The following is a 20182-nucleotide window of genomic DNA, read 5'->3' as shown; positions in this document are numbered from 1 at the left end:
TTATGTAAATAAATTCCCCTGGGTAAGGCTGGGTCTGCCTGATAAATAATCTTTATCAGAAGCTATCAAACTAAGAAGTAGGGCATCTAAGTCAATCATGATCAATCAGTAGATCCAAGCTAGTCAGCTGTGGGGTCAGAGTCATGTCCCCTCCCCAGGGCCCATAGGTACTTGAAATTGGGATTTGAAATAGTACTGGTGAGGAAGACAAGATGCCTGGCACAATGCATGACAATGCATGACACAAATAACTACTTTTTAAAAAAGTAAAATAACAAAAAAATGGAAGTTCATAAGAAGCTCCCAGGCCTGTAGGTAAAAGAAATGGCTACCTGCATCTCTAGCATCAGGACTCTGTTTCCCACTGTTTATATTAAAATCTAGTATACAGATTTTTTTTAACATAGCAAAAAATTACACCAGTTATTGTCAATTTATACTCTATTTTATTGGACTTTCAAGAGCTCTGCTTATTGGACAAATCTGAGGACAACTCCTGTTCCAAATCACATAGTAAATCACCCCTATCCTCAATATCACTTGAAACCATGGAGAGAAGTTACCATTACATCTAGGATATCATGTTTTAAGAACAAAAGAACATATAATCCATTTTAGAAGATTGCCATCCCAAGCAGTTAAAGCTTTTTTTTTTTTTTTTAAAGATTTTATTTATTTATTTGACAGAGAGAATGAGAGAGAGAGAGAGAGAGCACATGAGAGGGGGGAGGGTCAGAGGGAGAAGCAGACTCCCTGCCGAGCAGAGAGCCCGATGCGGGACTCGATCCAGGGACTCGATCCAGGGACTCCAGGATCATGACCTGAGCTGAAGGCAGTCGCTTAACCAACTGAGCCACCCAGGCGCCCCAGTTAAAGCTTTTTAAAACTTTGGCATACAAAGGCCATCAAGTCTGAAAGATTGATTCTTGTGGAAGAACCCTCTCTCTCTCTGGCAAGACTAAGTTAAGTGAGGCTTTTGTGAAGAGTGGCTGACCCTTGATGCCCTTGATGTTGGCGGATTAAATGATTTAAGTTACCAACTCTTTGGGGTCAACCCCAAGGCTTATGACGCACAGACATTCTGCTGAGATCTGAATCTAAAACATTTGTACTATAAGGCCAACACCTGGGGAAGAGCCCCTTATTCAGTGAATGAGCCTGGCCAGAAGCCCGGCCCCACACCTTGCTCCAACTCTAATCTCCATGCATGCAGTGACTTTCAGGGAGTGACAAAAGCTTTGTTGCTTTGTGAAAAATGGCCCTCAAGTTTTCATGGAAGTTGAAGAGGTGATTAACTTGAAGTATGAGAAGATGCATAGAAAATGCATCACCATAGGAAACTTAATTTAGGAGAAAGCCAAGAATGCAAACAAATTTTTCTGTATTTTTGAATCCGGGGTTTGGAGAACAGCTATGGATGTACAAATGTCAAGAGTATGCTATAGAACTCATAGGATTCCTGTTTTATTTCACAGTCACCTCTGGGCCTATAGATTAGGCCTTTAGCCTCCCTTACCTGAGCCCACTGGAGCCAATCTGGCTCATTTGGACCATGATGGGTCTCCGGCATCAGTCCATAATGCCTCTAGTTCAGCTGGTCTGATCTGCTGTGCCTCGCACTTAACCTCCAAGGCTCCTCAACCCCCACTGGATCCAGATCTCCCCTCAAACTCTCCTTCCTAAAGTACTCTGTTTAAACTCAATTTTCTACACGGACTCCTTTAGCATGATGTTTGGCATTTATTCTCCAGGACCATGCACAATGGCCATAGGTATGATACAGTCTCACCTATTTGCCACTGCTGCCATTCACAACCACTACCCTCATCATCACCACCAACCCTACCACCCTTTGCAGAGGACTGCTGTGAAGCAAGAGTCTGGCTGTAGCCAGAGAGCTCCTTCCCAACAGTTATAATCAGTAGAGACCTCTATACCCATTCTTTATAGGGAAACAGGTGGGCACCAAAAACTCCCTACCTCCAACTTACTTCCAAGAACTTAAAGTCTCCATATTTCACGTAGACTGTTTTGATTCCATTAAATGCAAGCTCCAGTTCCTTTAAGGTTGGAAATGTATGAAATGCCTCTACAGGAGAGGAGAAAGAGAGAATCAGCTACTTGTGAAGGATGTAAGAGAAAGATGTTAACGGTGGTCATTTACTGGGTTCCCACTGGGTTAAGCCAAGCTTATGGTCAGATGCTTTGTACACATGGCCTCTGAATCTCTAACAACCCTGAACAATAGGGATTACTATTCTCATTCTACTGCTGAGGAAACTGAAACTCGGCTAGGATAAGTGATTTGCTAGAAATGGAATTGCTGGGAAGTGAAAGAGCCAAGAACTGAATCTATGTCTAACTCCAAAGCCCATTTAAAAATTATCTTTGTTATTCCTTACTATAAAAGTAAAACATGCCTACCAAAAAAAGTTAAAAAATACAGAAAAACAAAAGTTCCCTTTAATCTCAACACCCAGACATAACCATTGAAAATTTCATGTATAATACTCCAGAATTCTTCTCATGTGTACAGTGAAACACAGACACATCTTTTTACACAAATGGAATCACACCATACACATCGTACTGTGATTTGCCTTCTTCCCTTAACAATATGACTTAAAGATTGTTCCATGTTGGGGTGCCTGGGTGGCGCAGTTGGTTAAGTGTCTAACTCTTGGTTTCGGCTCAGGTTGTAATCTTAGGATTTTGAGATTGAGCCCCAGATTGAGCCCCGCTTTGAGCCCTGTGTCAAGCCCCGCATTGGGCTCCACGCTAACTGCAGAGTCTGCTTGACTCTGCTCTCCCTGTCCCTCTGTCCCTCCCCGCCTCCACCCTGTGCTTCCTCTGTCTTTCTCAAATAAATAAATAAATCTAAAAAAAAGCTTGTTCCATGTCAAAACATAAGGATCTGCATAATGTCTGAGTTATGTTCTATATTACAGACATACCCTAATTTATTTAACCATTCCCCTATTGATAGCCTTTGGGCTATCTGGATAAAAAGAACACTTTTCCTCTTCTGCATGAGAACTGGACTTTGGGTTAACTTTCTAGCCCCTTTCCCTGGTAATCTGAAACAGATGGTATGGTACCATAGTTAGGCAATATTATTATGGTAAAATGATGCCAGACTGACAAGTCACATCTGGACTAGGAGAAACTCTAAATGAACTACAAACATCTGAAGGTGCACCATAACTTTGGGCTTCCCTGTGTGTGGTGACTCCCATAATTAGTCATGTCCTTTGCCAGGACTCTAGGAGCTATGTCTATGGAGTGTTACAATAGCTATTTGCTCCTGTGGGGAATGAGGTTTCTAAGCCAGAGTGGCTCCTACATCTACCGAAGGACAGTCTTACTGTCTTGGACCTGAGCAGCGGGCTGCAGAGAATGGCCCACAGACGGCTGCAGGGACTGCTGCTACAGGCACTGCTGTGAGGACTCCTCTGAAGAGAAACTGCAGATGCTGTGCTGCAGGTATACTGTGTGGAATGACAGAGCTTTCTGGTGTCAAGTGGGGCCTATGGTGGTCTTGGGAGTCAGAATGTTCAGTATAGCCCATGAAAAAGACTGCTTGATAGGTATTTCAGTATGTTTCCAATGAACGTCCTCACACAAGTGTGTTTCTGTAGAATCAATTCCTGAAAGGGAAACTACTAGATTAAAGGCAATGACTATTTTAACAGACATTGCCAAACTATCTTCCAAAGACGTTGCATCAATTTATTACACTTCTGCCAGTTGAATGTGAGAATATCTGTTTCCCCATCAATGCTGGCTGTCATCAATCAGTCCTTCTCATGTTTGCCAATATTTCACAGGCAAAAAATAGGATTTTGATGCTGTTTTAATTATTAGTGAGGTTGAACATCTTTTCATATGCCTATTGGCCTTTGTATTTCAAGCCCACCTTCCTGACAAGACTGTACTCTTTCCTCAAGGGCAGGGACTGTGTCACAAGCTTCTTTAAAAACACCCTTCAACCTCAACCACTAAAAACTGAAATCATCTTATTTCTCCCCAAACTCTAGTGCTCTCTGTTTTCAGTGAACCCCCTTGGCTCCATCAGCTACCAAGTCCTGTTATTTCTACCGCCTCCTGAATCTCTCTTGCAATGACCCTCACCCCTACTGCCTGGCTCAGGCTTTCCTACCCCCGCCCCCAGGAAAAATGAAATCATCTCCCAGGTTTCCTGGTCCCCATCTTCTTCTCTTATCATTCACCTTCCTCATGGCTCCCACTGAAATTCTCTACTTAAAAGCCTTCCAAAGCTCTCTTTTGCCTGCAGGATTAGTGACAACTCAGGGCCCTTGATACTCTAGTCCCTGCCAGCCTTTCTGGTCTCCATTTTCCCCTATTCACATCCCATGAAAACATACAGAGCCTCTTCAGTGTCCTGATCAGGCACTGCTGCCCCACATCTACTCCGCTGGACTGAAATACCTTCTAATTCCTGTTCATTTTTTCGGTCTCAGCTCGGTGCCCTTCTCCTCAGAAGTTTCTCCTGACACTCTGGTCTGGGTTGGTGTCCGCTTATATGCTTGCATAGCATTTTCTGATTCCCTCTATCACTGCACTTACCATATCCTGCTATAATTGTCTGTGTCTGAACCCGTCTTTCCCACCAAACTATGAGCTCACCAGAACAGGCACTGATTCGTTTCTAAAAGCCAAGCATGCACATAGTCCTGACACCCAGCAGGGGTCGCTGTGGACTTGCTGAATAAAGGAGAAGCCTTTATGCTCCCGTAGGAGTTCTTACAGGCTTAAAAACAATTTCATATACCTCTCTCATCTCAGCCTACTAGGCATCCTGGCTTGGGGAGGAAGAAAGGAAGGGAACTGTCTCCATTTACAGACAGAGAAGCAGCATCTCAGAGAGAAACACTCTAAATAGGTAGTGCCAGCTCTGGGCTGAAATCTTGCGCTGGGCGTTCTCCAGCACCTAGCCTACGGCACCCTAAAAAAGAGATGAGCAGCCAGTCATGAATGGACTGACAGGCAAGTTCTAACAGGAGTGACTGGCTGTGCTGGCTGAGAAGCTTACCTAGAGGAAGCAGGTTTTCTGAGGCATTGATGTAAATCACCGAATGAAAATGCTTGAAGTCCTTTTCCTTAGCCTGTGGGAAAGCATTTCAAAAGAACACAAGATTAGTGCCCTGCCCGGAGGGCTTGCCAAAGCTCCAGAGCTGCTGTCAGAAGGCACAAAGACCTACAGGGATAAGCTATATTCTTAGCAAAGTACACCCACTTGCTAAGGGCCAGAATGGCTTTTCTGCTGCTTTTTTTCTATTATGAAATAGTTCAAATGTACAGAAAAGTTTAGTGAACGATACTTTGAAGACCCATGTAACCACTGTCCACCTTTATGTGAAGATTTTGCTGTCTCCGCTTCAAATTTCCTTAAAGAAATAAAATACTAAAGAGTTGACCCCACCCCCCACCCCTCCAATCTTCCCCAATTGTATTCTTTTCCCCTTCTCACAGATAACAGCTATCTTGAACTGGTGATTATCATTCTCATACTTGTTTTATACTTGTATTCTATATATGTGTATCTATAAACTATATATAATATTATTTGTAAGTTTTAAAACTCTATATTAGATGCAATCATACTGTGTCATTCTGCAATCCGCCTTTCCCACTCAACACTATGTTTTTGAGATTTACTTGTGTTGATACACCTAGATCTTTTGAGATTTACTTACGTTATGTTACTTGTGGTACTGATTTATTTATTTTAATTGCTGTATATTTTATACCACCAATCTCTCTTCATATGCCATGGAAGGCCTATAAACCAAAAACATGGCATAATATCCTGCACATATACTGGCTAATGGGGGGGGGGCACAAATGTGGCTCAAGCTACCTATTAGCCAATGTAAGAAAGAAACATGACTCATTACATGAGTCACCTAGTGTGTATAAGAACAAACCAGCATCTTGGGAGAACCATTACCACTCCTACACTGAAACTTGAGAGAAATTTCTCCTACAGGCTCTTCTAATGGGAACTCAGTGTCACCCCAGCAGAGGTCTATGACAAATTCAAACCAACTCCCATAATGCTACTTCCTTTAATTCACCTCACATGGGCCAATGGCAATAGCAAATTCACAGCAAAATATTGTGTCTGCATGTTGTTTCTACCCAGTGAAGCTTTGTCTGACGCCCCCCACCCCAAACCCCCAGTCCTCAGGGACTCTGGAGGTACAATGGACAAACAGCCAGGAGCCACCTCAGGTCTGGCTCATCCCAATCACATCTCTACTGGCTGGCCCTACCTTGGAGAACTTCAGGCCGCTCACATTAATGTTGACCAGGTCTGATGGCTTCCTCACACAATGGTGCTTCAGCTGGAACACAGTGCAGAGAGTCAGGTCTCAAGGCCCCAAGAAAGTTTATATAATTGGCCAAGACAACAAATGACTCCCTGTTGAGAAAGGGGGCCTAGTACAGCGCGAAGAGTATGGGCTTTGGGAGTCACTCAGAACAGAGCTGCCACCTCAGCTCTTCCACCTCTCAGCTTCCCAGCTCCAAGATGCGGATAGTAACACTGACTTGACAGGGTTCGTAGGATTCCTTCCTCTCTGTTCCTCCTCTGTCTTTTCTGAGCCCCGCTTTTTCTACCTGACTCTTCAAAAAATATGTATTTCTGGGGCCTTACCAATCTCTTCATGTTTATAATAATTTGCTTGTTTATTTGTTTGTTCGTTTTTTTATTCACTAAATATTTACTAAGTATTGCTTTGGGCCATGTATTGTGCTAAATACATCAATACATTTTCTTCTAATCCTAACTAAACCCTTTAACATAAGTATGATCATTTTTCCTTTTTAAATGAGAAAAATAAGGTTAAGAGAGATAAAGTGCCTTGCTGAAGGTCCCACAGCTAGTAAGTGATAGATGATTTGAATCCAAATGTGTTATCATTAAACTCTGTGCTCTTTTGACTACCATATGTTGCCCCTCATAAGTAAAAAGTTAAAGGAAAACTTAGTGTTGGAGCTTCTATTTCTGTTTAACCAAACCTCATTCTTCTTTTTCTGTTAATCATTTATTTATGGTATCATGTTTAGGCATGGAATTAGGTGTTTATTATATTCTATTCATAGAACTTACGACAACATGGAAGCCAAGTAGCAAACAAGTATTTATAAATGTGATAAATATTTTTTACAGATTTATTTTCTATTTATTTTTAAGTAATCTCTACACCCAATGTGGGGCTTGAACTCATAACCCCGAGATCAAGAGTCGGATGCTCTACCAACTGAGCCAGCCAGGCACCCCTAAATGTGATAAATATTTTAAAGGAGAAATTCAAGAAGCTATGGGAGACAATAACAGGAGGTCCTAACCTCATTCGGGAGGAGAGGAAATATTTAGTTGAGGAAGTAATATTTCAGGTGAGACCCAAAAGCTATGTAGGAGTTGGTCCCATGAAAGTGGGTGGCAGGCAGCGAAAGCTATCAAGACAGGTAAAAGCCAGGTGCTTTTGAGAGGATGAAAAACAACAAGGCCAGGGGGGCAGCCACTAAATCACCTGGGTCCCTACTGGCTATGTAAAGGAGTGTGGATTTTGTTCTACAGTCGGTGGAAAGCTAACAGACTTTTTTTTTGGCAAGAGCTGATAGCAATTTTATAAAAATTGCTTTGTCTGATATACATAGAAAGGATGAGAAGAGACCAATACACCAGACATTGTTAATTACCTTCCCTAGAGCAACTTCTCTACTACTTCCTTATTAAAGAATCCCAGCATTATTCCATTTTTCTGATTGGATGTGTCCTTAGGCCCCAGCTCCAAGGGGTAAGTCCTGACAGTCTAATCCAATCTTGGAGGTTATGTTCCCCTAACCAATGACTGTTGGGACATATGATATAGGTCTGGCCAATCAGACAGACACCGGCTGCTGGGGGTAGGAGGCCATTTCTGGGGAGCTCTTTCTTACTTTTAAAAATAGACATAAGACAGTGACAGTCCCTTTTGTACCTTTGGATATTATCCTTTATATATGATGACCGGAGTTGCTGCAGCCATCTTGGGATCAGGAAGGCAATTAGCCCAAGAAGACAACATGCTAAGCACATAGAGCAGAAAGATGAAGGAACCTAGGCCTTTAACAGTAAATTAACCTACCCTGGAAAAACAATGCCTCTGGCTTCTTTTTATATGAAATAAAAGCATCCTAGTTGGTTCAGACTAGTTAGGAAGTTACTGAATTACTCTAATAAAAGATGATGGTGGTCCAGAATGGGGTAGAGGCAGTGGAGTTGAGGAAAAGAATACAGATTTGACAACTATTCAATAAAAGTGCCAGGGCTTGGTAGTGGCAGTAGTGGGGTGGTGAGGGAGAGGCAAGTGTCAAGGATAACCCCAGATTACTGGCTTGGTGACTGGATATCGCACCATCACTGAGGCAGTATAGTAAACACTAGAAAAGAGGTATGTCTTGGGACCTGGAGTAAGGGGATTGGTGCAGTAGTTCAATAGGAGGTGCCAATAAAACATTCAAGTGGAACTATGCAGCAGGTAAGCAGGTATCCCATTACTGTGAGAAACACTCTTGTTGCTTCTGGTATACAAAGCCGCAACGTGGGTGACAAACCATCTCCATTACTGTGGGAATGTATATGTTGTAGGAAACAAAAGGGAAAAGAAGACTACTATAGTAAGTGTTTTCTGACCTTCTTTAATACTGTTGTTTCAGTCCTCCGCACACCCAGTGAGAAGTGGACATTACAACAAAGGACACATCATGGGACTCTGCAAAAAGCTTACACTACCCGCTTGAAGTGAGTTGCAACCTCAAAGCTGCCTTCTCAAAGCTCTCCTTCAACATCTGATCTGTATAGAAAGCCACTCTTGGGAACCATAAGCAGAGTCTAGGAACAAAGCAGGATGCCAGAGAGTTCTTCATAGGGAGCTATGCGAACTGGACTGGACGTTAATATGAGTTTACAAAATATGTCTTTCTTTGCCAAGCCACTGAGGCATTGCAAAGAGCAGATGTGAAATTACCTGGCTGGTCTCCAATACAGCCACCCCAGTCTTCTTTGTGAAGCCTGCCCCAGACACTGGGTACTATCTGATTGGCTCCCCCAGACTTCAGCCAGATACTAAAACCAAAGGACAAAGGTTGTGGAGTGTAGAATCTCCCTAGTTCCCCCATTCCTGGAAAAATCTCCCCAGAGAAGAACAGGAATCTCTGCCCCCTACCAGGTGCAGGAATGGAATTTTTACTTTACTGTTCCCTGGACCTACTCCTTTGCTTCTCCAACTCAATTAAAAGTTTTTTACCTGATATACCAAAAGGCACAGGCTTTGGAGTCAGTAGACCAGAGTTCTCATCCTGAGTAGTTCTAATCCTGAATAGACAGAGTTCTAATTATTAGCTGTGGGACCATGGCCAAGGCAAATTACCTCTTCAGGGCCTCAGTTTTCCCATCTTCGCAATGGCAACAACATAATAGGGACAATAATACCTATCTCACAAGGTGGATGTAAAGAAAGCTTTGGGTCCCTTCATCATTCTGACTGTGCTCAATTAGCCAAGATCACTCTAATAGTTTGGGGGTGGGTTGGGGGTCATGGTATCAGAGTGGAACAGAGCAAGTCCTTGTCCCCAACCAAGACAGTCATCAGCTGATTCTGCCAGCCATTCCAGGATACATTTACTCTCACCAGAAAAGCCCGGTCCAGCACATGTCCAGGAATGTCCTCTTGGTTTTCCTGTTGAAACCCTTTCTTCCCCCGGACCTCAGAAGAAACCTTCTTCTGGCTTTCCTGACCCTCAGCTGGCGCCTCAAGCACACTCTTGGGCTTCTTCTTGAGGTTACATTTCCGAGCCACTAACCAGTGTCCTCGGCCTGTTGAGAAGATCAGAACAATGAGGAGGAGCAAACCCCTCTAAAGCTACAACTTGTGTGCTTACAGAATATTTACCTATAATACCAAAACCAAAAAGAGCTCCTCATTACCTGATATGCACCAGATACTGTTCTGCTGCTGCAGCTGCTGCTGGTGGGATGGGGGGTGTCTGCATAGCTCTCTCCTTTAACTGGCCCCAAACCCCAGTGAAGGACGTGTTACTGTCCCCATTTTACAGATGAAAAGGCTAAGACTCAAAGAGGTGGAATGACTTGCCCAATTCTCTCCTCCACACTTTTGTCTCCAAACACTAATGTTCCTTCAAGACCCCAAATCAAGTATTTCCTATTCTGCCTTCTCTGACTCTCCTCAGCAGGGCTGATTATTCTTTCCTATGCGGCTCACTACTCTCCCATTTGTCATCTCTTGGCATCTAAATGAGTGGCATCAACTCAACGGGCTCCATCTTGCTAGACCTTATCCTGAATCCCATCACTATAGCATAAAGGTTGTATTAGGAGCTCAATAAGAAAATGATAGGACAGTTGGAACTTTTAAAAAATCCAATACATGTTCACTGTAGAAAGAACTTGAAAATTTATGTAAGCGAAAAAGAATATGAGGTTTACTAGTAAGCTCACCTAAGAAAAATCATGACAACATTCTAGAATCTGTTCGCTCCTGCATCAGTTTTTTCACTCCAAGGCATTCATTGCAATCTGTAATTATTTTGTTTGTTCACTTGTTTATTGTCTTGCCCCTCAGAACAGATTTTGTCCGATTGATCCATCTCAGTATTCCCAAGGCCTCACAGAGCTTACCATATTGGGAGCATTTTCTGAGCATCTACATTGTGCTAGGAACTAGGGCTGTGGGGATAAATTTAAGATGGAGGCCCTGACTCAAAGGAGCCTAATAATAGAAGAGGTGCTGTGAAAGCACAGACAGGGGAGCTACCAGCCTAGGGCATGAGCTAGATCCAGTAAGTTTAAGGCAGACTAGATGGAGATGGAAAAAATAGGCAGCCTTGGCAGAGGGAAGAGCACCAGAAGTATCCAGAAGCATAATATATCAGAACGATACAGAACAGCACAGAGTTGTTGGAGCCAGCTCAGTGCCTCTGATCATTGGCTCCTTGCCCTCATAGCCCACTACCTCTGCCTTGGGGGCTTGCCCTGGCTCACCTGACCACAGCTGCCAATCTTTATTCCTGGGTGCAACTCCCACCCTATGTCTGCTGTGAGTCATTTCCCATTCCCACTCTGGGCCTGAGATTCCAGACACTCCATTTCCCAGGGTTGCCCCCATCTGGGTCATGGATCTTTGTTCTATTCTAATAGCCCTGACTCCTGGAGACTCCAGTGTGAGTTGGTGCCCAAACTCCCAACAGGTTGAGAAAGTAAGGCCCAGACTGTTGTCTGGAGATGAACATGAGGGAAAAGAGATGAGGCTGGGGAGGTCAGCAGAGTCAGATCAGAAAAAGTCTAGAGGACCAGAACAAGGGCCTTGAGTTTACTGGGGTAGGCTTTTAGCACAAAGAGTATCCATCGGAACATTTTCCCCCCCGGTAATTTTTCATTTTGAGGTAAGTTTAGACTTCCAGAAAAGTTGTGAAAATAATACTGAGTTCCTGTACAGCTTTCACCCAGTTCCCCTAATGCTAACATCTTTTATTATAAATTTCTAAAAATTTAAATTAATTAACATATAGTGTATCACCCAGTTACCCCATCCTCCCACCTCCCTCCCAATATTAATATCTTATATAATCATAATATAATGATTTAAGGTGGTAAGTTAACACTGGTACAATATTAGTAACTAATCCATAGCCCTTTGAATTTTGCTAGTTTTCTCACTAATGTCCCTTTTCTGTTCCAGGGGGATCTCACATTTTATTTAGTTGTCATGTCTTCTTAGAATCCCCCAATCTGTGACAGTTCTTCAGTCTTCCTTTTTTCTTGTGTGATCTTGACACTTTTGAAGAGTACTGGTCAATTATTTTATAGGAAGTCCCTCAATCTGAATTTGTTTGATGCTTTCCCATCATTAGATTAAGGCTCTGTGCTTTGACAAAACTATCACAGAATTGATGCGGTGCCCTTGTCAGCGCATCCTATCAGACAGCAGGTGATGTCAGTATGTCTGATGACTGGTGACGTTAATCTTGATCACTTGGTTAAGGTGGTGTCAGCCTACTTTCCCTACTGAAAAGTTCCCTTTGTAATTAAGAAAGATACTTTAAGACTATGCAAATATCCTCTTTCTCATCATACTTTGACCCACTAATTCTAGCATCTGTGATGGTTAATTTTATGTGTCAACTTGGCTAAGCTGTGGTAAGCAGTTATTCAATCCAACACTAATCTAAGTGTTGCTGTGAAGGTATTTTATAGATGTGGTTAACATCTACAATCAGTTGATTTTAGGTAAAGGAGACTATCCTCAATAATGTGTACGGGCCTCACCCAATCAGTTGAAAAAACTTAAAAGCAAAAACTGAGGTTTCTCAAAGGAGGAAAAACTTTTGCCTTAAGACTACAGTATCGGGCGCCTGAGTGGCTCAGTTGGTTAAGTGACTGCCTTCAGCTCAGGTCATGATCCTGGGGTCCCGGGATCGAGTCCCGCATCCGGCTCCTTGCTCAGCAGGGAGTCTGCTTCTCCCTCTGACCCTCACCCCTCTCATGCTCTCTCTATCTCATTCTCTCTCTCAAATAAATAAATAAAATCTTAAAAAAAAAAAAACTACAGTATCAGCTCTTTCCTGAGTTTTTAGCCTACCTGCCCTATAGATTTCAGTCTTGCCAGCCCCCATAATTTCATAAGCCAATTCCTTAAAACAGATAATGTGTGTGTGTACACACATATGAATATGGAAACAGAACAAGTAGGATATAAATACATATCCTATTGGTTCTCTTTTGCTGGAGAAGCCTGATACAACATCTACAGAAGCTTCTTACCTGTAAAAATTATTATTGTGATGCTTTAACAGTGATTTTCTATTTCCTTCCTTCCTTCCACATTTATTAACTGAAATTCTACTGTAGGAAGAGTTGTTCCTTCTCCTACACTTATTTACATATTCAAATATTTATTTGTATCAATATGGGCTCATGGATACTTATTTATTGTATAGTTTACAACCCAATTCTACCTTTATTTATTTTGTTGTTCAGGTTGTCCCAGCTTTGGCCATAGGGAGCTCCTTCAGGTTAGCTCCTATGTCCTTCTGATACGCACTCATCATTTTTCTGAGCACTTCTGTACTTCCTGTTACTATACGATGTTCCAGGTGCAATTTGTACTTTTCTGGCTTCAAACCTGGAAACAACTATTTCTCTGAGGAGCCCTGGCTCTTTTTATTGGAGAATTGTATCCAGAAACCAAAATCTAGGGACCAGGTATGCTATTTGTGAATGAGGTGTCATTGCACTCAGTGGACTAGGAAATATACATATATATACTAACATACAGATGCACATGGCTGTATTTATTTCTCTATTGTCCATCTGTGTGTGTAAGGGGGCGTGGGGATGAAATCATGAGTTCCTACTGAGAGCTCCACGGAAGGGTTTAAACAGGTGGGGAGGATGGATTGGAGGAGAAAGTTCTTCCAATATTCCACATATAGAGTAACCAGCAAGTCATTTCTAGAATCTAGAGTCTTCAGCAAGTCTAAAGAAGGGATACTTCCCCCTTGCTCTACCCTTTCAAATCAACAAATCTAATCCAGTGAACTCATACTTCTCGGCAGTGTTTCATCTGTAGAGCTCTGCTCAGTGTTATGAGGAGTCCCTGCCCCAAGGGAGTTTTTAACTAGATGAATGTTTGAAAAACTACTTAGCAGTCATTTTATTTAGCCATTTTATTTAGGATCCTGGCAGAATATGATTACTCAACAAATAATAAACACAGAGAGGAAGACAGCTCACAAGAGAGTATGGTCACTGAGGGCTGGAGTAGCTAGACAGGGCTTATGGGAAAAAGAGCTGGGCTTTGTGGCATGGAAAGAGTTTGGATAACTGGAATGATAGCTGGAATATTCTGGGCAAATAAAACAAGCTATGTGAAAAGAAAGTACTATGGAATAGGGCATAGGTAAAGGAATGGGGTTGTGGCAAAAGATAAGGGGAGGTTAGACTGTGAACACAGAGTATCAGGTAAAGGAGTCAGCAATGAGAAGTCACTGAACAGAATAGGACACTGTGGTTCGATGTGCACTTTAGAAAACTCCCTGAGGCTGCTGAAGGAGGATGGATGGGAAGGGATAGGGCTGGGTAGTGCAGGGAACAGGAATAAATGGGTTGGAGAGGAAGGAATGGATGTAGGAACTGAGTGTGAAGCAAAGGTATCAATCTGAGAAGTCACCTGACCTTTGTCTGGCATCCGAAGGACATTTTTGGCTGGAAAGCAGTTGTTCAGGTAAGGCTTCCCATTATCCAGCTTGTATATTCCTGAGGAGGCCATCTCCCTGAGAGTCAAGCAAGGAAAGTGAGGAAGTAGAAGCACTGAGAAAGGGCAGCATAGTTCTCTCACCCAATGTGGCTTATGAGCCCACCAGGAGGACCACCATACCCTATATCCACCTTAAGTCCGAGGTCCAGGAGGCCCCTCCCCTGTTTCAGAAATGGGCTGGCCCTTTGAATGAAGAGGGAGACCAAGGCCCAGGATTTTTTGGTTCAAATCAGTCCTAACTCAGTGGAACACTATACAGAACACCTTTGGATACAGACAGACCTGGTTTGAATTCTGACTGTCCTTCCTCACTCTTATGACTGGAAATGTTCCTCTACCCTCTGAGGCTCAGTTTTCTCCCCTTTGTAAATTGGGAGTAATAACACCTACCTTAATAGACAGATGAGAGGATCAAGTTATAAAGGTAGTGCCTAGTACATATTAAGTGCTCACTAGAAATGTCCTTTGTTTTAACAGATTTCAGGGAAGAAGGCACACATGTTTTTAGGCAAGATGTCGTGAAAATAATATTTGAGAGATGAACTGAGTTTGCTAATAAAGGATAAGCATTCCAAATAAAAAGGGCCACAGGACTAAGGGCATAGTAGTGGGCACATTTGGTTCAGTAAAGAAACAACCTGATCAGGAAGGAGAAGGATGTGTGTTTGGGAGTTTGGGACAATAAGGCTGGACAGAAAGGATGGTGTCTGCTCTTGAAGGCTTTCAGCGCCGGGCTAGGAGCTCAGGCTTCCCCTGGTAGGTAACTTGAGAGCCATGAATGGTATCTGAGCTGGGGAAAGCCATGACCCAAGCTGTGCTTTAGAAAGAGAGGTCTGATAAAAATAATGCTAGGTGAAATGGGATTCCATCAACTGGTCACTGAGTCAAGACAATTCCAGCTCAGGAAAACTGTTCCAATGTAATTTTCTCTATCTCTCACTGTTTTCATTAAATCTTTTACCATCTCCCACCTAGAATACTGCAACAGTCTTCTGATCAGATTCCCACTGAGCAACCTGAGCCTGCTCTTGAAGGCCTTTGGAGTCCCATGTCCTAACCTTTCTAGCTCCAGTCAGCCCTGCCCATCAGGCTTACAGAATCATTTTCTATTCTCCAAACACATTCAGTCTTCCCTGCCTTTGTTCCTTTGGCCTAAAATAGCCTTCTCCATCATTACCTGGTTAATCTCATGCTTTAAGATTCAGTTCAGGGGCGCCTGGGTGGCTCAGTTGGTTAAGCATCCAACTCTGATTTTGGTTCAGTCATGATCTCAGGGTTGTAAGACAGAGCCCCCCATTGGGCTCCACACTGAGCATGGAGCGTGCTTAAGATTCTCTCTCTCCCCAGGCACCTGGGTGGCTCAGTCGGTTAAGCATCTGCCTTTGGCTCAGGTCATGATCTCAGGGTCCTGGGATGGAGCCCCGTGTCAGGGAGCCTGCTTCTCCCTCTTCTCCCCACTCACACACTCTATCTCTGTTGCTATCTCTGTCTCTCTCTCTCAAATTAAAAAAATAATAATAAAAAAGATTCTCTCCCTCCCCCTCTCCCTCTTCCCCTCCCCCCACCATCTCTCCTTCTTAAAAAAAAAAAAAGAAACAGTTCAAATGCTACTTCTGTTAGGAATAAATCAAAGATCTAAATTTCTTAAAACTTGAGCTCTTAGAGATTTGAGATTTTTCTCAAAGAGATCCAGCCAGCCAGGGGCTGCCTGGGTGGCTCAGTCAGTTAAGTGTCTGCCTTCAGCTTAGGTCATGATCCTGGGGTCCTGGGATCAAGAGTCTGCTTCTCCTTCTTTCTCTGCCCACCCCACCCCCCCGTGCGTGCACGCTCTCTCTCTCTCAAATAAATAAAATCTTTAAAAAAAAAGAAAAAAGAGATCCAGCCAGAGGCACCTGGCTGGCTCAGTTGGTAGAGTGTTTGACTCTAGATTTGGGGGTTGTAGGTTTGAGCCCCACATTGGGTATAGAGATTACTTAAAAATAAATTCTTAAAAAAAATAAAGAGATCCAGCCATTCCCAGATATGCTTTGGAACAGATGCAGACAATTTGGGGTAGCAGATTTTTGGGAACCTGTAAGTCCCTGGCTGGGGCAAGGATGTGGTCCCTGAAATGGAGGGTCTGGAATGAGATTTCAGTGAAAGGAAGGAGCAGAGATAGGATCAGGTGTCCTGGGAAAATGTTTTCTGGAAGTGACAAATATGCAAAGTAGAGTGGTGCAGTAGGAAGGGCAACAATTTTGGAGACAAGAGGCTTAAATTTGAGTCTAGTTTCTGCCACTAAGCTGAGTGACCTTAGGCAAGCCCTTTACCTCTTTGTGCCTCAACTTTCTCACATGTAAAATGAAGATAAAGACATGTGCCTTGGAGAATTATTGTAAGAATTAAATGAGGTAATCAATTTTTAAAAACCTTCTAGATCCAGTCCAGATGCCACCCTCTCCACAATGCCTTCACTGAACCTTCCAGAGTGAAATAACTGCTACTTTGGCTAAGCACTGGAGTATTTCTTCTATATCTCTTTCATGGCTGGAGCTCTTTCTACTTCATAAGATTACTAAAAATCATGGAGGGGTTCCTTCAATGGTTTGTGGACCTCCAAGTCTGGAAACATACCCAATTCACCATCTCTCTTCCACCTCTGGAATGCTCAAAGGAAATAACCCATAAACATGTGCGAGCCAAATGAAGGATATGATGTACTCCCAGGGCCCAAGGGTCTTTATACGTATTTCTGATCTTCCTAACTAGACTCTGAACTCCTTTAAAGGAAGGAGAGCACCTATAGAGTTCATTTCTTTATTCCCAGTACCTAACACAGCACCTAGCACATAATAGATTCACAATTATCTGCGGAATAAATAGGTGATGTTGGTATCTCCTTTGGTTCAACACAGGGCACTGTGAATTTCCTGATCTGTCACCATCCCAAAAAGGGTAAATGCCCTTCCTGTATGTTCCCACAATACCCTATACTTCTCCTAGTATAGTGCTTATCACTTTATTATAATTGTTCCCCTTAACCAATTTCTCACCTGCTGTGAGTCCCATGATATCTTATTCACGTATGTAATTCCAGAGCCTAGCATTGAACCTAGAATTCACTAAAAATGTGTCAGGAAGATGAATGGATAGAAGGATGGATGGATGGGGAAAGATCAATAGTTACTCAGTCAGGGGCGCCTGGGTGGCTCAGTTGGTTAAGCGACTGCCTTCGGCTCAGGTCATGATCCTGGAGTCCCGGGATCGAGTCCCGCATCGGGCTCCCTGTTCAGCGGGGGGTCTGCTTCTCCCTCTGACCCTCTCCCCTCTCGTGCTCTCTGTCTCTCATTCTCTCTCTCAAATAAATAAATAAAATCTTAAAAAAAAAAAAAGTTACTCAATCTGTCTTTCAGGAAATCTCTCTTGTGACCAACTACACCTATCTGCTACATAGGTGAGTGAATGAATGAGTAAGTAGCTGGCTGGGAAATGTTAGAGATGATGACTGTTGGGAGAAGACTCCAGTAACTTACAGAATATGAGGACCTTGCTTCTGATCTGCATAGTACTTACTTGATCTTTGACCTTGGGAAAGACCCCTTGACTTCCTTTTTTTTGTGTTTCTTCACCTGTAAAACAGATATTACACTCCTTCTTAGCCTGTCATTCAGAGCTCTTCAACTTTCTCATTAGTTACATCCTACTGTGACCCTTGCCTCCAAAATGTGTCTCAGCTGGGGCCTAAAAAAACCCCCACAAAACTAAAGATCCCAGAAATAGATAACTAGAGATGTAGAGATAGAGACAGAAACATGGATGGGAGGAAGGTAGAACAAGGGAGTAATTTTGTGATGATGGGGTGGGGCTAGAGTGCTTAAATAAGATGTGCAAATCACAAATCAGGAAGGATCTTTTATATGATCATTAATACAAAATAAATCTACAATAAAAGTGCAAAGACAGGGGGCGCCTGGGTGGCTCAGTTGGTTAAGCGACTGCCTTCGGCTCAGGTCATGATCCTGGAGTCCCTGGATCGAGTCCCGCATCGGGCTCCCTGCTCGGCAGGGAGCTTGCTTCTCCCTCTCCCGCTCCCCCCTCTTGTGCTTTCTCTCTCTCTCACTCTCTCTCTCAAATAAATAAATAAAATCTTTAAAAAAAAAAAAAAGTGCAAAGACAGAATTGAAAGATAAGACACAATCTGGGAAAAGATATTTGCTCTACATATATAAAGGATGAATCAGACTCAGACTTGTGGAGGGCATACACACTCGGACACAACTAATCCACTGGGAAATTCCAGTTCCCAATGAAGAATACCAGGTGAGAAGGTGTGGATAGACAATTAATGAGCTAGGAAGGGCACACAATCCTGATGTTACATTGTCTAGAAAGTAACCCTAAGGAAAGTATGAACTTTATCTGCATGGTGGAAAAAAGAAAGTCCAAGTTCCAGACTTAGAGGCTGTCTGCCTAGTTAGCTTCAGATACCTCGGGTCTCTATCTCAAACTTGAAGAAGCTAATCTCAGTCTAATTGTAATGCCTCCCAGCTCCGACACACACACAGAGTAATGGTGCTCATTTGCATACATGTGCTGCTCCATTCCTTGGCCTATGACACTTCTGCCACTTCTTCTTTGCCTAACTCATACAGACAGCTTTCCTGTATCTCCACCTCCTCAGGTTGACCCTTCTCTGTGCTACCATCTCAGCCCACCTCTTAATGGAAACACTCTACCACACTGTAGTACAATGGCCTGCTTACCTGTCTGTTCCCCGCTCCTCACACCCCCAATCCCAGGCTGTGAGCCCCTCAAATGCCAAGCCTAGATCCTACCTCTATCTTTATTCCCAGCACTTCATACAGGGTCTGGCCCACTGAAGAGGTTCAAAGAGTGTTTACTGAACTAAACTGAACCATAAACACAATGCCATGGAGTTCTTCATTGTGTCTGCAAAGAAGGAAAAAATAAGGATCAGGAAAGTTTCAGAGCAGGTGACATTAGAGCTGGGTCTTGAAAAATGAGAAGGATAGTATAGAAGATAAACAGCAAAAAGCTATTGGAGCATCTGAATGGATTGATTCACAGAAGTGAAGAAATCCCATCTAATAGTAGTTAGTGATAATCATTATCACACGAATGTTCGCTTCACCAAGACAGGTATTTTGCCTAGACTTTGTTTATTATTTAGGAATATATCCCTAGTGCCCAGAACAGTGACTGCTACATAGTAAGCACTCAGTATTTGTTCAATATTTTGACACTTAGGAGGGATTTATGGTGATTAAAAAACAAACAAGTGATGCAATGTAAGAAATCATGGTATAGGGCGCCTGGGTGGCTCGGTTGGTTAAGCGACTGCCTTCGGCTCAGGTCATGATCCTGGAGTCCCGGGATCGAGTCCCGCATCGGGCTCCCTGCTCGGCAGGGAGTCTGCTTCTCCCTCTGACCCTCCCCCCTCTCATGCTCGCTCTCTCTCATTCTCTCTCTCAAATAAATAAATAAAATCTTAAAAAAAAAAAAAAGAGAGATCATGGTATAATATAATCCCGTCATGTGATAACTCTAGGTCACTAGAGTAGATGTTCCAAGAGAGTAGTGAACAGGTCTGTCTTGATCTTCCAGTACCCCTTAGTACTTCTGAGCAATGTTGGTTGGTGCTCAATAAATATTTGTGGAAAAGGGGTGCCTGGGTGGCTCAGTTGGTTGACCAGCCGACTCTTGACTTTAGCTCAGGTCATGATCTCAGTGTGGTGATATCAAGACCCCTGTGAGATCAGGTCCCGTGTGAAATCGAGCCCCCAGTCGGGTTCTGCTCTGCGCGTGGAGCCTGCATAAGATCTCTCCCCCCCGACCCC

At 43.1% G+C, this 20182-nt stretch overlaps 1 protein-coding gene across 2 annotated transcripts in view; it reads right to left on the bottom strand.

Moving 5' to 3' along the window:
* The window catches only part of XRRA1 (X-ray radiation resistance associated 1), a 63769-nt gene that overhangs the window by 42747 nt on the left and 840 nt on the right, over positions 1-20182 (bottom strand). Inside the window, exons 2-7 of one of the 2 annotated variants that reach the window (XM_045894439.3) lie at positions 17898-17953; positions 14264-14361; positions 9702-9886; positions 6297-6368; positions 5054-5126; positions 1992-2089 (exon numbers count right to left, since the gene is read on the bottom strand). In XM_045894439.3, coding sequence (XP_045750395.1) covers positions 1992-2089; positions 5054-5126; positions 6297-6368; positions 9702-9886; positions 14264-14357 — 522 coding nt within the window. In that variant the 5' untranslated portion in view covers positions 14358-14361; positions 17898-17953. Of the gene's footprint in view, positions 1-1991; positions 2090-5053; positions 5127-6296; positions 6369-9701; positions 9887-14263; positions 14362-17897; positions 17954-20182 lie in introns of those variants that run through there. The other variant, XM_064576920.1, reaches the window with a different exon arrangement.

This window comes from Mirounga angustirostris, unplaced genomic scaffold (assembly GCF_029215605.1).
Source record: "Mirounga angustirostris isolate CCGP_5_RB_7025 unplaced genomic scaffold, mMirAng1.0.hap1 SCAF_13, whole genome shotgun sequence".
Classification (NCBI taxonomy): Eukaryota; Metazoa; Chordata; class Mammalia; order Carnivora; family Phocidae; genus Mirounga; species Mirounga angustirostris.
Note: the sequence above shows the minus strand (reverse complement) of the source record. Positions and strands in the feature narration are given on the sequence as shown.